This window comes from Enhydra lutris, unplaced genomic scaffold, assembly GCF_002288905.1.
Source record: "Enhydra lutris kenyoni isolate GAN:26980312 unplaced genomic scaffold, ASM228890v2 scaffoldscaffold5, whole genome shotgun sequence".
Taxonomy (NCBI): Eukaryota; Metazoa; Chordata; class Mammalia; order Carnivora; family Mustelidae; genus Enhydra; species Enhydra lutris.
In genome coordinates, this window is record NW_019154089.1 from 53,225,023 (window position 1) to 53,241,151 (window position 16,129).

General features: G+C 41.8%; 1 protein-coding gene across 2 annotated transcripts in view; it reads right to left on the reverse strand.

The window, feature by feature from the left end:
* Positions 1 to 912: 912 nt before the first annotated feature.
* Positions 913 to 16,129, reverse strand: part of LOC111141184 (natriuretic peptide receptor 3) — a 76,279-nt gene continuing 61,062 nt past the window's right edge. The window contains exons 4-8 of one of the 2 annotated variants that reach the window (XM_022493563.1): positions 14,079 to 14,214; positions 8,203 to 8,297; positions 6,512 to 6,647; positions 4,980 to 5,067; positions 913 to 3,966 (exon numbers count right to left, since the gene is read on the reverse strand). In XM_022493563.1, the coding sequence (XP_022349271.1) occupies positions 3,855 to 3,966; positions 4,980 to 5,067; positions 6,512 to 6,647; positions 8,203 to 8,297; positions 14,079 to 14,214 (567 nt within the window). In that variant the 3' untranslated portion in view covers positions 913 to 3,854. The remainder of the gene's footprint in view (positions 3,967 to 4,979; positions 5,068 to 6,511; positions 6,648 to 8,202; positions 8,298 to 14,078; positions 14,215 to 16,129) is intronic. The other variant, XM_022493564.1, reaches the window with a different exon arrangement.

Below are 16,129 nucleotides of genomic sequence, written 5' to 3' on the forward strand. Positions count from 1 at the left end.
AAGCATCAACTGAAAAAGAAACAGATCCCTCTGAACAGCACCTTCTCATTTTCTATGCTTCCACGCTGCCCCCAAAGCACATTTCGTGTTTTCAGACAGCTCCAGTCTTTTCCACTGAAGAAGAAATCCCTCCCATTTTCAACTTCTCCGTGAAGTACTAACCACCAGGGACATAATTAAACAGAACCCGTGAAATATCAACTGAGAGCCCTAATTTGGGTTGCTGTTCAGTTTTATACCGTATCCACTCAGAATCTGGGTTCTTTGTGTCCCAAGAAACATAAGTATGCATTTCTTTCAGTGTATAAACACTCCCTTAATACTGGTGGTATAATATTTTATCTGGCCTCCTAAAGAGACTTCCACAAGTAGCCCTGTATACTCACTCACAAGAAGGGGGTGATGCCACGGGAAGCTAATTTCTGAATTGTCACTGTGTGAGATCTAGACAATAGCTTTGATGTCACTGCCAACAGCACACCTTACACTTTCAAAATCAGTAGCAACCAGAAGGAAAGTGGTAAACTGGGGACAAAGGGGGCACAGGTACCTTGAATAAGTTAAGAACCCTAGAACCTGTGAACAGGGAGAATGATAAGACATATTAAAGCAAAAATCTGAATCTTAAGGAAGAGGAGAAAAGGAGACATTCTCTTTCCATGCATTTCTCTTCTCTCCATTAAACATAGCTTCTGAAATGTTAAAATAGAAAAAAAAAAAACTATTTCAAAGCCTGTGGAACTATGGCTGTGGTTCAGGAAAGGACAAGCTGACAGTTCTGTGAAATGTAATTTGTAGGGCTTCCTCGTGGAAACTGTAGTCAGTCTGGGAGAAGATATGCACTCTATCCAGAAAATTATTTCTGGATAGAAGTGATCATTTGGAGAAAGCTTTTATTTTTTAATGCAGGAAAAAAAAACCAAAAAAACCTAAGCAGGTGAAATGATGACCATAAAATCTATACTTATTTCCAGCACCATGAGTATATACAAAGCATATATACTCATTTTGACCTATATAACTATCAGCTTGTTTGGCCAGATGAGAAAATAGTGATGAATTTTTCCTTCTGAAATCTGAATGCCCTAGAATTCAGAGTAAAAATTTATAGTGTGATTTAAGAACTAAAGCCCTATTTATTTTACTGTATGATATGTGGCTTCTGGTGGAGTACAAATGACTAGTTGTCAAAGATGCTGCTTAGCTGTAAGGAAATTAAGTCCCAAATTATAATCTCCAGAGGTCTTAACCCAGGGTACACTTACACCGAACACCTACATTGCAGCAAAGTTTTCCAACTTAATTTCCAAAAATTTCCAACTTAAACTTAATGGAGTTTTGGTAATTCACATGATGACTTTAAGGAGGAAAGAAGTGAAAACAGACATGTAAATAAATAAGCAATCAATCTCAAGAACTCTCAGCACGGTTTTAACTTTGGAATGGGATGGCATGTACCTATGAGAAATCTCATGACTTAGTCCGCCATTTAAAAAAAACTAAAATCTCACGCCACCATTTTATCAGGGGATATAATATTAAATTTAGAACTATTCCTCCACCTAAAGTAGAAATAAAAAATATTTGCTTTAAAAATGTTACAGTTAATGGACCCCTATATTAATTCCAGAAAGGTGAGAAATGTTTATGTCCAAAGATGACAACCAGGTAGAATGATCTTTCCCCTGTAATAAGCACATAGGCTTGAATTTTAAACTTTTTGTCACAAACACAAGGTAGTATAAAGTGAATAGCTCAAAAATATATTGAAAACATCATTGATAAATAAAAATGAGAGAGAAATAAGTTCTCAATTCACACACAAAAAAAGATGGATGCAAACATCCCATTCTGTTTTCACTTTGAAGAGTCCTGAGTTGTTAAATGTTTTCCTTTCCTAGATTTTACTCCCCAAACACTCTTCCGACGTTGGAATTTCTGGAGCTTGCCTTTCTTGCCTTCTTTCGCCATCTTTTTTGGAAGTCAGCACTTTTTCCATTGCATCCACCATGGAGAACTACGACAAAGTCATTTTGGCTGATCATAGCTCATTCGCTTGTCATGCTCTCCAGCTGCCTGAATCCCATTTTTTAAATGTAGAGGGGAAATGTGTCTCACACAGAAATAACCCATTCACGGAAATAATCCATTGGCTGGTTGAAGTAGGAAGGGCAGAGGCAGACGGTTCCAGGGAAGCAAGCTCAGGCCAGCTTCCAAGATACACAGCTTTCCCTCTGCCTGCCTCCACCCCCACCCGTGTGAACTCCGACCTCCATCACGACAAAGGACTCGCTTGAACTCCCCTATTTTCCTCCCTATACGTGATCTTTTATAGCCACTAAGATAATTTAAAAAACTATTTTTCAGATGTTCAAACTGTTACTGAGGAAAGCCCCTAGTGACATAATTACAACATGGTACGTTAATCTGCCAACTCTCTCTTCTTCTCTCACTATTTTCTCCATAAATTATCAGCAAAAATGGCAACCTGAGTTTACGCCTACGTGCAGAGTAGTGGGTGCAAGGTAAATATTCAGTAAATACTTATTTCACTTTGTTCAAATCTCTTCTATCTACACTTCACCTGCGATTACACAGGTTATTAGTGGATGACGCTAAAGCTTTGTGGAGTCCACTAAAAAGGAATACAGTAGCTACTTAGATTCCTTCTTTTAACCAAAATATCACTGAATCTTAGTAAAATGTCATGTATGCATTTTTAGAGCTATCCTTTCTGTGCTTACTGTCCAATGCTAATACTCTACGAAGTTGTTCTTAAGGAAAAAGGGCTGCCTTAAAACCTAGTTAATTCCAATCAACTCCACCCTTTACCTGGAAAGTCATCATTTGACCAGAACTAGAAGAGGTCTATCCCTAAAATAACTTTGCACTTAAAGCAGGTAAATCAATGTCCTCCGATAGAGTCTGTGATCTGAATACATGCCTAGATCTCTGTAATTAAATCAGCAACTGGCATTTGGGTATGGCCAAGGGGATAGGGAAACAGGGAGGAAAAGAGAAGCCTCTTTCATCATTGCTGGTTTGTTGCACACTTTACCCATGCTTTTAAAATATATGTGGAATTTAATCTTCAAAATGAAAAAATAGACACATTTTCTAATAGCAAAATATAAGATTAAAATACCTAAAAATAAAACGTTAGTGTGAAATAGGGCTTTTTTTTTACATTAAAAAGTGAAACATTTTAGATTTGTTTTTCTTATATAAATCCTCTTATCTTATTAATAGTTACAACTTTCCAGAATAGCTTTTATGAGACACTAAAGGAGACAGGCCAGAAATCCTTTTTGGAGATATGAAGTCAGGACCTGAATACATACATTGGACAGAGCAGTCCTTAACTTCAAATCTGTCCACTTGCACTAGAAAAAGGAACACTGTATTTCCAACCTTGAGATTTTTCATTACATTTTCCTCTTTTTGGATGTTAAATTCTTTCCAAGAATATTCTACTCATAAAAATGATTTTATTCTAGCTATAAAACATTTCATTTCAGAAAACCACATTTTTGTAGCCTTATATGAAATGCCCCCAAAACCATCAAAATATGGAGACATCAGATTTCCAAACATAAATCTAATCATATGCCCTTGAAACAGTAGGAACATTTAACAGAGCGATGTTGTATTCTCATACTTGTTTGTCATGAGGTGAAAGCCCGGGAGGCATATGGTGACTCAAAATAGTTCCTGAGCTTCTAAAGAAATTTTACAACGAAATGACTAACTGCTTAAAAGAATGAGTTCTTCAAGAGCGCCCCTTCTGTTCCATTGATGTCTTTCATCCCGTCTATCTCCTTAAAGAATCTCAGGCCTAAAGAAAAGGCTTTTTTTTAAGCCACTGAAAAATGGGATCTGATGGAGTCTTCCCGTAACTCTCGATGTTTTCCAACGTTACTTTCTTCTTGCTGGCTTCGCCTCTCAATGGTTATTCTGTATTTCTTCCTGGGTAAAGGGAAAGCGAATGCAGTAATAAAACCTCACTTGGCTACAAAATACTATGGTTTCTCTTACAAAGAATGCCCCCAAGGGACATCTGGGTTTGGGCTGATAAATGAGAAATGACAGAATATGAGACCCTGGTCAGAGATTAAAGCAGTGTGGCCCCGAGGCGTTGTGCCCTTATTCAAGGAGGAAAATTGGCATGCTCTCTGAAATGCCATAGAACAAGCCCTCCCCTTTTTCCCTGGGTGCCTTGTGGGTTAAGTCTTGTCTATTCTGCCACAGAAGCTCTCCCTAACTCCCAGGATATGCCCTAGATAAAGACCAGATTAAGCATACTGTGACCAAAGGAACAGGAATACAATTGTTCCTGCAAAGAGTCACATACACCCGGGGTTATAGTTCCCTACAGAAATGAAGACAGATTGGTCTAATGACTTGAGACAAAGCCACAAACTCAATCACCAAAGATTACAGAGGAATGGACCGCCCTCATGATTTGGGACTCTCAGTACCTTGAACACACATAAATGTTACAATTTTACAAGCTTCGGGGCTTAACGACAGTGACAATTAAATGTGTGGATTCTCCAAGGACTGCGCACAGAGCAGCCTGGGGGTGTGGACTGCTCAGAGCTGCCTCCTCCTTTTCAGAAGGCGAACCCAGACTCCTCTTTCTGAACTGGAGGAAGCGTAAGAATAGGCAAGTTGTTTTTCCTTTGTCCAGATTCTCTCTCCACTTACACATTTGGTGGATGGTAGGAATTTGCGTCAGAAAATTTGTGATCAGAGGAGAATCTTGGCTCTGTGGCCCACAGGGGGAAGCAATACAAAGCCCTGACTGCCAAACCAGGAGGGTCGTGAAGACCGTCACAGAAGAACAGCTTCATTCTTTTAACCGCCATGCTTTTGGGGTAAGAGCAAGATACGGACAAGTCACAAGGACGACTGTGCAAAGGTGAGCGACCAAGGCAACAGAGGAGAGTGAACTTTAAAACTTGATAAAGCATCCTAACCTGAAAAAGTAGAAGGCCATTAACAAGCCAGCTCCTAGTAAGGCCCCCACAACAATTCCTGTCACTGCCGATTCTTCTAGACCACCTGCTTAAAAAAGAAACATAGATAATCAGAGTGCATTTGGAGAAAGAGAGATGTTTCAAGTTTTAGTCATTGGGAGATGCATCTCAATTTTCCACTTGTGGCAAATTTTCCTTTTTTTTTTTTTTTTTAAGAAAGATTTTCTAGGGTATCCTGCAGGTTTGTTTCTTTTCTTTTCTTTCTTTCTTTCTTTCTTTTTTTTTTCAAGTGCAAAGCTTAAGAGACATTTCAGAAAGGACTATGGGAGAACAGTGGGAATAAAGCAGTTCAAGAAAGATCTGAGGAACACTGGTTTTCAGGTACGTCCGTCCTCTCTTGAGCTCCTAGTCAGAGAAGACAACTGGACAGACCATGGGACTGACTCAGCACATCTTACTATCACAGATGGGTGATGACACTTCAAAGTGCTAGAGGATTTGGTGAAAAATGCATTTGGGTTGATATTCTGTTTTTAGATGTTCTCTCACCAAGGCCGGAGTTTCATGTCAAAATGTCCTATATAGCTTTGTGAAAATGTGAATAACAATCTGATACAATCGAGTGCAGTAGCGTCCCAGTTACTATATAAACACGATAAATAGCTAGCCTTTATATAAACAGTGTAGTGTCAGCCTTTAAGGCATTATCCCGTTTAATCCTCAGCCCAAAGGGCAGGGTATACTTTTTTTATTTCGCATATGGGGAGACTGAGGTTTAAAGAGGTAGAGGAACATTCCTAGGGTCACAAACCAGTAAGTGACAGGGCAGGATTTCAAATCCATGCCCAGCAACTCCAGACTATTCTTAACATATGTCTGCCTTACTCCTTTCCATAATTATCACATAAACATAAATAGAGCAGTTTGAAGCCTGGCCGCAAAATAAAGAGCATACTATGTTAGACTAAAGTGACTAATTGGCCTGAAAGATCGATTTCACTTGGTTCTCCCTCATTAGCTTATCTCTAAAGCAACAGTTTCCAACAAGTTCCTATTTGTAAGCTCCTTGTACGAATGTCCACTTGCTTCTGTATTTATGACAAAGCTTCTAGTAAATAGCATATTTTACACCGATTTGCCAATTTGTAAATTTAAGGGGTGTTTAAGGGACATTATCTGTTTGGTTCCGAGGAGTAGGAGGACACCTACAAACTCTGAATCAGAATGACACTTGCTACACATTTAATATTGGATCTTTTTATTTTCCCTAAGTGGGCATCTCAAATGTGAAGGGCTTATATTATGAATAGAGGTGTGATAATAGGGAGAAGGCTTCTACCATTTTGAAAAAAGAAGAAAGCCCTAGAAAGTGGGTTGCCAGTTTGTAAACTCTTCCCATGGGTTTCACAACATCAGAAAAAGCAAGCTGAGCTTTGAGAACATGAGCTCCTGGATAGCATCTGCCTTTTCAATTTGCATTATGGTGACAGGGTAGACAGTGAAATGCAGAGCAATTAAGTCTCTAAACTTACATGATTTGCAAGGAGAGCTGTTTGTGTGCTCCACAATTCTGGTCTCATCTATTCTCAGTTTTAAAGGTCCCCAAGGATATTTGACATTCGGCCGCATTTCAAAACGACCTTCTTTTCCAAAGTAATCACCAATGACCTACGTAAAAGCAAAAAACAAATGTGCAAACTGAAAGCTCAAAGTTCTCCGTTTCCAAAGGAGGCATAGGACAGGCGCCCCCTATCACACTGACCACAATGATGTCTTTTTGAGGACTTCGTAAATCAAGATTTGCAGGCAGTAGTGATGCTTTTAATGGTCGGCATAATTTAGGGAGAACAGTGGCTCCCTATGGTGGGAAAGTGGTTCTATAGAAAACAATAACCAGAACTTATGGCTTTTCCCTTGTTCGTCGGAGGGGCTGCTGCTCCACGCATCTGCCATCCGCCACAGAGCAGCCCACGAGGTCAGCCATTTGTAAAGCCCAAACTGCTTTCAGGGATGTGGGAGAAAGTCAGACATCATGGCCAGAGTAAGCCATCACAGGTGTACAGCCTCATACCACTCAATCAGCTGGGCATAGAAAGAGTTAAAAGGGAGGCACCTGGGTGGCTCAGTAGGTTAAGCATCTGTGTTGGGCTCAGGTCATGATCCCAAGCTCCTAGGATGGAGCCCCGCATTAGGCTCCCTGATCAGCGGGAAGCCAGCTTCTCCCTCTCCCTCTCTGCTGCTCCTGCTTGTGCGTTCTTTCTCTCTCAAATAAGTAAGTAAATATTTTTTTTAAAAAAGAGTCAAAAATATCTTTTAGGAATATCCTGTTTCCCCCTTCTCTGGCTAGAAGATTAGTTCATGACTTTGGGAGTTACCTTTCCAGACTGAACTCTTTTTCAACTGGCTCAGTATTCTTTGTTGACTCGATTCAAGGTTTGTCCACAGTTTCTGATTCAAACAGAACTTCCACCAGCTATCTGAGCCCTGATCTGGAAGTACCTTCCCCCCCAGGTTCTCGGGATCTGTTTCTCTTTTTTCTGGGCACCAGTGCACTGCTCCTAAGTGACCTGTGACATCTCCCCTATCTCTCTGGAAGGAGGCCCAGCAAGCTTCCACAGGCTAGTTCATGTCATAGTAAAAAGAATTCTAGATAATCACCAAAATCTAACGATCTCTGGCATGTGCTGAGCACTCACCAAGTACTTGACACACGTTCCCTCCCAAATGCTCACAACGGCCCTGCAAAGGACTGTAGCTATCCACCATTCATGGAGGGAGAAACTAGAATGCCCATGAGACCCAGACCACCCCAAGGGTGAAAAAAATCTTTCAGGAAATATAGCAAGTGCCAGGTTCTGCTGGCTCTGCTTCTGCCACAAAGGCCCAGTACATGTGCACAAGGAGAAAGGCACCAAGGCCCTTATGCCAGGTCTCATCAAGTGCTATGGGAACATCAGCTCTGAGCAAGAGGCATCAAAGACACACATTTGGCCACTGGAAACATATGATTTGCCCACTTAGGGTAAACAAGGGACTGTTTCTTGAAATCGTCCAGGATATCCTCAAGCAGAAGTAAGCCCTCCCTACTCAGAAACTCCAAGATTTTCAGCTTATTCTTATTTGGAGGCTGTGTTGGGGACAGCTGTTTGGACACCAGGACAAATGCATTCCTTGGAATCTCAACAAGCAGGAGGAACAGTGAGGTAGGGGGTCATTGGCTCACCTCCTGGGTGCCCGCTTCCGGGTCTGTCATAGCGATCACAGAGAAATCCCCATACCGGTCTCCGTTGGCATCTATGGACACCTGGCCAGCAATACCTAGAGGACGAGATGGGATGAACTCCAAGTTAGTGATTTCAAAGACTTTCATCAGCCAACAGAAACAAGAAAATGAATTGACAGGATTCTTTAAACAAACTCATGCCACAGGGGATCTCATCAGACTCTGAGCATTTTTGTTGGCATTTGGAAAGACATTGTAATTTCATCTATGTCTGCATTCCTAAATTCTTAACATTTCTCCATTTAAAAATGAAGAGAAAAAGAAATAAATGACCTTCTTTGGGGAATATGTTTTTTAAAAAATGGATTAAGGCTAATCCTGAAAGCAGCATGCTTGTCCCAGAGTTTTGTATTTATTAAAAAAAAAAAAGAAAGAAAGAAAGAAAAAGAAAATCTGCAAGAAGAGACAGGCTGGAGGTATGGCGTGCTCCTAGACTCGTCACGAGTTTGTGTTATCACTGGCCAAACATTATAAAAGAAAACTCGTTCTAGGCCCAGGACTCCAAGAATGTGCTTCCAGTGATGCCCGGGAAAGCTGAGGGCCTGCTTCACGGGTCACAGGAGCCAAGAGCTAAAGCACAGCTGGTCTTTACCTCACTTGTGTTCATTCTGTTTTGTTTTGGGTTTTTTGGTTTTGTTTGGGGAGTTTTCCCCCAGTTTTACTGAGCTATAATTGACACACATCGCTGTTTGAGTTTCCAGTGTATGGCACAAAGGTCTGACTTATGTATATTGTGAAAAGAAGACCACGATAAGCTTAATGACACCCACCATCTCCCAGAGACACATGAAGTCATTCATTGTTTATCCAGATGAGTTCTGGGCCGGCATTAGGTGCTGAATTTAATGCTTGCCACTGAGGCAAAGACAAAATGGACAGGTTCCCCACCCACCAAGACACAGGCAGCCTGGACTAAGGATTTCTGACTACATGTATTTGAATTCTAGCTTCCACGGTTATGAGCTCTGTGACTGTGGGCAAGGACTCAGCCCTCTGGGCCTCAGTCTCAGGACTGTTGAAGAGGCCCACTGGTACCTCCCAGCCAAGAGCCTGTCGAGATGATTAACTGAGCCAGGACAGGTCGAGTACTTCCGCTACAGGTGTAAAAGACATCAGCTGTTCTCTTCTGCTATTGTTACTGCCACTGGGCCTAGAATCTTGGAGGGGACACCTGATGTGCCCACACCACTCAGAGAAGGAGCTGGCAACTAGTTAGAGACTCAGTAAAAGAGCTGTCTTTTATAGGAATGTGAATTAAGTAAGTCCATGACTGAGACAAGCAGCCATCAGGGAATGGCAGTTTGCTCACCCAAAGGCCAGCCTTGTTAGTATTTAAAGGCATGGAGGCTGAAAGGAAGCAGAGGGACCAGGAGGTTCTGGGGGAGGTGGCCCATGTGTGAGGAAGGAAGCAGTGGGATGTCAGACTGGAATAGGGCAGCCCTGAGAGCCCACACAAAGGATTTGACTTTGCCTGGCCAGCAATTTCAATCAGTGAAAGCAAAAATGTATCATTAGTTGATATTAAATATGTCTGCATTATAATTTTCATTAACTAAGTAAGAGAATGCATATGTCAGCCACATCCTAATTAACTAAAGCTATCTCTTTTCTTTCAATTTAGACCATAATAGAGTTCAATGTAATTCTTAGTTAGTGTTTCTATTGATTTGAGTCTCTCCGGAAGTAAAATGAATGTCTGGGAAAAGGGATCTCAAGGGAAAGTTCCATCCTCTGGTGTGGTTTGGAGAGGGCAAGTATTTGGGTTTACTGTCCTTTGGGTTGTGGTTTGAAGGCCCACTGATTTTTCCAGACTTTGGTCTACTTTGCCACAAACAGAATGGAGCTACCATTCATCTTGATTTTTTTTTTGTCTTTTTAATATAGACTGATTACAAAGGATACACCAATCTCAAACTTGTTTATCCTTGACAATCTATACAACTTTTAAGTATGAAATGTCATTTTTAAAAATCATATTTATCCCCAAACATATTGCCTAGCCAAAACCATCTGTCATTCTGTTCAGAGGTGTTTATAAAGGTGTGTTCTGCTAAGGCTTTTGAAGAGTATTTTATAAAACAAGGTGGCCCTCGTAATCCAAGACCTCATTACACTTTAAGCTATTACAATTCTGCCAAGAAATGGGGTGAGAACCCTCTGGGTGGCCGATTAGCAAGTGAGACTTCACCTGAGCGTATTGTGTTTAAGGTGAGATTGTCGGGCTGACAGCAGAATTTTCCTGTATATAAGGAATGAGACTTTCCACCCTCATTTCTATGGGCCTGTAGTGGACCTCAAGGCTTGAGCCGCAGTCCTATTTACCTTGTCACTCTGACCTGTCACACAGAGAGGAAATTCAGCTTCTTCCTAAGCCATTTATTAAGACCTTGAGAGATGGTCATAGGTTTCACGGTAATAAAATCTAAATTTGTCAAATAACATCCAGAGTATTTTTCCCTTGACAATTTAATGGCCATGTACGGAATGACCATTTCTCAGAGTTCTCTTGGGGACTACCCTCAGATTGATCACTGTTTAGCAAATAAAATGGGCTTTCCAAACAATTCAAGTTCAGTTGGCTTCAGTTGTCTTTTCATTGGCTTCAAGTATCTTCACATACAGACAGGTAAGATTCCAACTTTGGACAGAACTGTATCATCGATTGTTCTAGGACTCACTTCACATTGCCCGTGTGACCTAGTCCTAGAATGGAAGCATCAGGATGGGCTATGGGAAAATTTCATCAATGCCCTCTAGACAAAACTTCATTCCAGCCCTTGTGGGCACCTGCCCTTCCCTTAACAACCTCCTTCAGAAGCCCAAGAACAAATGACCACACCATGAAGTGAGCAACAGCTAAGAACGGGATGTGGCCTACCGAGGTTGTGTCCACATACGCCGGTTTCTCAGTGTATTGGGCACAACTTCTGGGAAATTTGACTCTGTCCTAACATGCCCCCTGGATTATCCTATTTGATTCCAGCTCCTCAACTGAAGCAGTCAGAAGTTGAGCAAGACAATCCTAGAGGCTTATTGGTTCATGTCCTCCAATCTGTCTAAAGTTAAAGTAGATGTCACTCTAGTTTCGAGTAAGATGCGGCATTCGCTAAAGCCACCCAGGAGAAATTAAATCCTGCTGCTGCCCAGACAGCTGGAACCCGACCCCTCAGCACTGTCCTGCCATTTCTAATAAACAAGGACAGGATGAGGCCGTGGAGGGCATTGAACTCCCAAATGAAAAAATATACATAGGGACCCCAAATCCAGGCTTGGCAGGACTTGTTCCCATCACCGAAAAATTTCCTTCATTGAACTTCAAATAACTGTAGAAGGGCTCAAGGGAAGAGCTGGCATGATGCAGGACTGGACGGGCCCCCGTAGGTCATCAGCTAGCCCGACCCCTTCGTACGGGGAACGAAAGAGAAGCCAAAATACTGAGTCAGTGGCTCGGACGCAGGCCTCCTGACCCCTGGTCTGGCGATCTGTACTCCGTATCAGGGGTTTTTAAATGATACCCATCAGCATACTACACTTTATTTTCCACACAGTCCGCATAAGGACCCCTTTTAAAGACTCCAGAAAGATCACATCCCTCAAAACCTTCTGGTGGCTTTCTCTCTCACACAGGGTGGAAGTGAAAGTCCTCAATAACCTTCCACATTGACGTGATCCGGCCCCCGCTACCCCTCGGACTGTGGCTCCTAATGCACGGCCCCCCATGTGCTATGCTCAACTACACAGGCCTCTTTGCCCTCAGCGCGCAGCACTCTCTCTGCAGGCACACTCGAGGTCTCTGTGTCTGCCGTTCTGTCTAGAATGTTCCCTCCTGAACACCTACATAATTTCTTTCACTTCTCTCACATCTCTACTCACCTGCAACTTTTTCAGAGACCTTTCCTGGCCATGTTCTTTAAATTAGCCATCTCCTCACCCCCTCCTGTCACTTTCTGTCTCTCTACCCTGCTTTATTTTATAGCTCCTGAAATGGTGTATTTATATGTTTATCACCAGTTCCCCCCACGACCCTGAAAGCTCAGTTAATTGCAGGGAGGACTGCTGAATCTTCTTCACTTTGAGCAGTGCCTGGTACGTAGTAGGGGCTCAAGACTATTGGATGAATGAATGATTGAATGACTATGAAGTTGACAGCTGCAAGGCTTCGGCAGCTGGGTCATTCTCATTGAGTCTCATGTTAATTTTCCTTGAGTGTGTCAGTGAAGTGAGAGGAAACCAGCACTGTATAGGCTGTTAGCAAGAATTTAGACTAGTAGACCTTTATGGAAGATATTCGGTGATATTTAATGCAATTTAAAAGGCACAAACATACATTTCGACCCAGATATCCCATGACTAGAAATGTTCCCTGTTGGATGCACTCAAAAATATTCATCAGGATTTGTAAGATGCCTGTGATGGCATTTTGCGTAACAGCAGAAACTGTAAACAATTGATGTTTCTGTCAAGAGGAAACAGATTAAAGGAGTCCTCATCCAGCCACATGGTCGAAAAATATGGAACTACCATTTAAAAATGTGCTGAATCTATTAGTGCTCATATGGCAAATTTCTCTTACTTGACAAACAAGTTAAAAAAAGCTGAGATGGAGGTGCCTGGGTGGTTCAGTGGGTTAAGCCTCTGCCTTCGGCTCAGGTCATGATCTCAGGGTCCTGGGATCAAGCCCCGAGTCGGGCTCTCTGCTCAGCGGGGAGCCTGCTTCCCGCTCTCTCTGCCTGCCTCTCTGCCTACTTGTGATCTCTCTCTCTCTCTGTCAAATAAATAAATAAAATCTTCAAAAAAAAAAAAAAGCTGAGATGAAGAGTGGCATTCATTATACGATTCCTTTTGTATATATTTTTTGATAAGATATACAAATGCATATGTGCCGGAAGAAGGCACAAAATATTTTTAGATCGACTTACAGGAAATTGTTAATTGTGCTTACATTAGGGAGAGGGGACTAGGCGGGAAGGAAAACTTTCACTTTTCATTTTGTACATTTTTGTACTGTTTAAGTTTTCCAGCCAAGGGTAATCTCATTCTTATACAATTTTTCATTGTCAACAGAGGTTGTTTGAGTGATGAGATTATGGGCCATTTTTTTGGCATGGTTCTTATACTTCTCTGTTCTTAAGAAAGCCAAAGATGATAGTCACCATCTTAAAAATAAAATAAAGGGGCACCTGGGTGGCTCAGTCAGAAGTCTCTACCTTCAGCTCAGGTCATGATCTCAGGGTCCTCGGATCAAGCCCCGCATCGGGCTCCCTGCTCGGCAGGGAGCCCGCTTCCCCCCCTCTCTCTGCCTGCCTCTCTGCCTACTTGTGATCTTTGTCTGTCAAATAAATAAATAAAATCTTAAAAAATAATAAAAATAAAAATAAAAGTAAAATAAAATCACAGACCTTGATTGGACTTGCTTATCATCTCAAACCACCCAGGATTGAACAGATGAATGTTCATCTGGTATTATTTCTTTTAAAACTGATCACAGAACATTTCACAAACTGATTATTTGTTGTGAATGAGCCTTGTGATAAATTTAATTTGAAGAAGCGTAGAGTTGTTATCTAACAACCAGACAGAAACGAGGCACTTCGTGTCAGTGGGACTTTGTCAGAGCACTTTCACACAAGCTTTATCTCATTTAGTGTTCACAACAAGTCTGTGAGGTGGGTTGATCTTGACTTACCATCCTTACTTGACAGCTGCAAAAAACAAGAAACTGACAAAGTCCCACAGGTGTAAGAGAAAAGCAGAACCAGGGAAGAAGCAACTGGATCACCTACAGAGTGTTGTTGTCTTATAGACCAAATCCTCACCTTCAAATGTTCTGTTCCAAGTCTGCTGGATAATTTTCCCTCCATCCTTCTTGCTGTAACCAGCTCTGAGTACTTCATGTAAAGCCAGAACATAGAGGAGGATGGCGTCGTGGAATCCTTCAACAAACATGTTAACCTGGAAAAGAAACTCTGGTTGGGTGAGCCCAGACACCAATGTCTCAACATTCATGAATAATGTGAGCAAATCAAAGCAGTTAACAAGTTAGACTCAAGGTCCACAAACAGTGGCAGAGATGGGCAGAAAGGTAGCTAACAAGAATCATGCCTTGGTTTTCCTGACACTGGATTAGTGAGGAAAACCCTTCCTCAGTTCAAGAATCTGGAGGGCAGACAAGATATTACGGAAGTCGAGGAAATTGTAGAAGTCAGGGAGGTTAATTGTTCCAAGTATATCCGCCTTTCCCAAAGATCGCTCTGCAGAGCTGCCCTCCTTCTTCAAGTCTATTCTCTACCTCAAACCAACCTAAGTCCAACCTCCCCCATGAGGTCTTCACCAACTTTAACAGTCCCCATGACCTTTACATGCTCTGCATGTGACACTGACTAAAAGAAGAGCACAGATCCATTCATTTATTTTCAGATACTATTGAAAGCCTACTCTAGCACTGGTGTTAAGGATTCAAAGAGAAGGGGGCACTGCCATTTCTCCCTGCCTGGCATCTGTGTCCTCTCTTCCATCGTCAATGGCGTCTGTTCTCTTTCCAGTTTGTGTTCATAGTGGTTCCTGTGATTCTGACCACTCCCCACCCTACCTCTTGACCACTCCCCCCCTCAAGCTCTAACAACAGGAATTGAGATAGGCTTGCACCACTGGTTTATCCCAGCTAAGTCCTGGATCATGTAAGATAGTCCTTGCCCTTGAGAAACTTAAGCTTCAGGTGAATTTGGGGAAGCTGTTTAATTTCTTTCAGACTTGCTTCATTCCATAAGCACCATTTAAAAGCTCTGATACCATATTTAAACCCACTGAACATTCATTAAACACGAAATGATTAAATACAATCTTGAAGTTGAGGAGCTTACAAATTCTGTATAGAAGTACAAAAAAACAAAAATCAAAACAAGTTTTCTTATTTCAGGAAAAAGTGTCAAGAGTGGAATGCCATGGAGCAAAATGAATTTGGCACCCCACGAATGACCACTGTGAGTCTTCGCAAGGAGGCATTCTATGCCTCGTCCCTAGGAAAAGATCCCATATGAAGGGAGACACAACTGACCTGCATCACCTGGTTCAAATACACAAACATTCACAGAAGACATAGCCCAATGTCCAGTACTAGTTGGCCTCATCCCATCCTTAAGCACAGTGTCTTACTCTCGTCACTGAAGCAAATATTTTGGATTTGCCAAAGCCCAGGGCCAGAGGCAGTTTAGAATAATGGCCTGGGCTCACTGCATAGCTCTGCCACCTCCTAGATGTGTTTCTCCACAACTCTGGGCCTCAGTTTTCCCCCTCTGGAAAATATTAGTACTTATGGGGTTGCTCGTAGGTTCAAGGAATTAATATATATGAAAGACTTCCAACAGTGCCTGACAGAGTCAGTACTCGCTATTAGGTTTTGGTGTTGTTATTGTCTACTTATAGAGAATTATAAACGAGGGATCCTGATTAACCTTTAATTCCCAATAACACTAGTCAAAAAATAAGTGATCTACTTATGGTATAACATATCTTATGGACCCATTTTACACTTAATGGAAACTAAGGCTCCTTGCTCATGTTTTAACATACCAATCAGTTCTCTTACTTCCAGAGTGTCACACCCTTAATTCTGCCTAAGCATGAAGCATGCAGCCCACACTGGTCAATTCCACCAACCATCTAGGAGAGAGAAGGAGGAAGCATATTCGTTCACAGAAAAGCTCAGAGTTAGCTGATGGACCCAAAGTCTAATCCTGGCCATGACACATTACTTAATCTCTCTACTCTTCATTTTCCTTATTGGCTAAATGAGGGTTTAGTACCTACTCATCCCACAGAGCTCTTCTGGAGATTAAATGAATTAGTGCATATAAAACATCTTGAACCT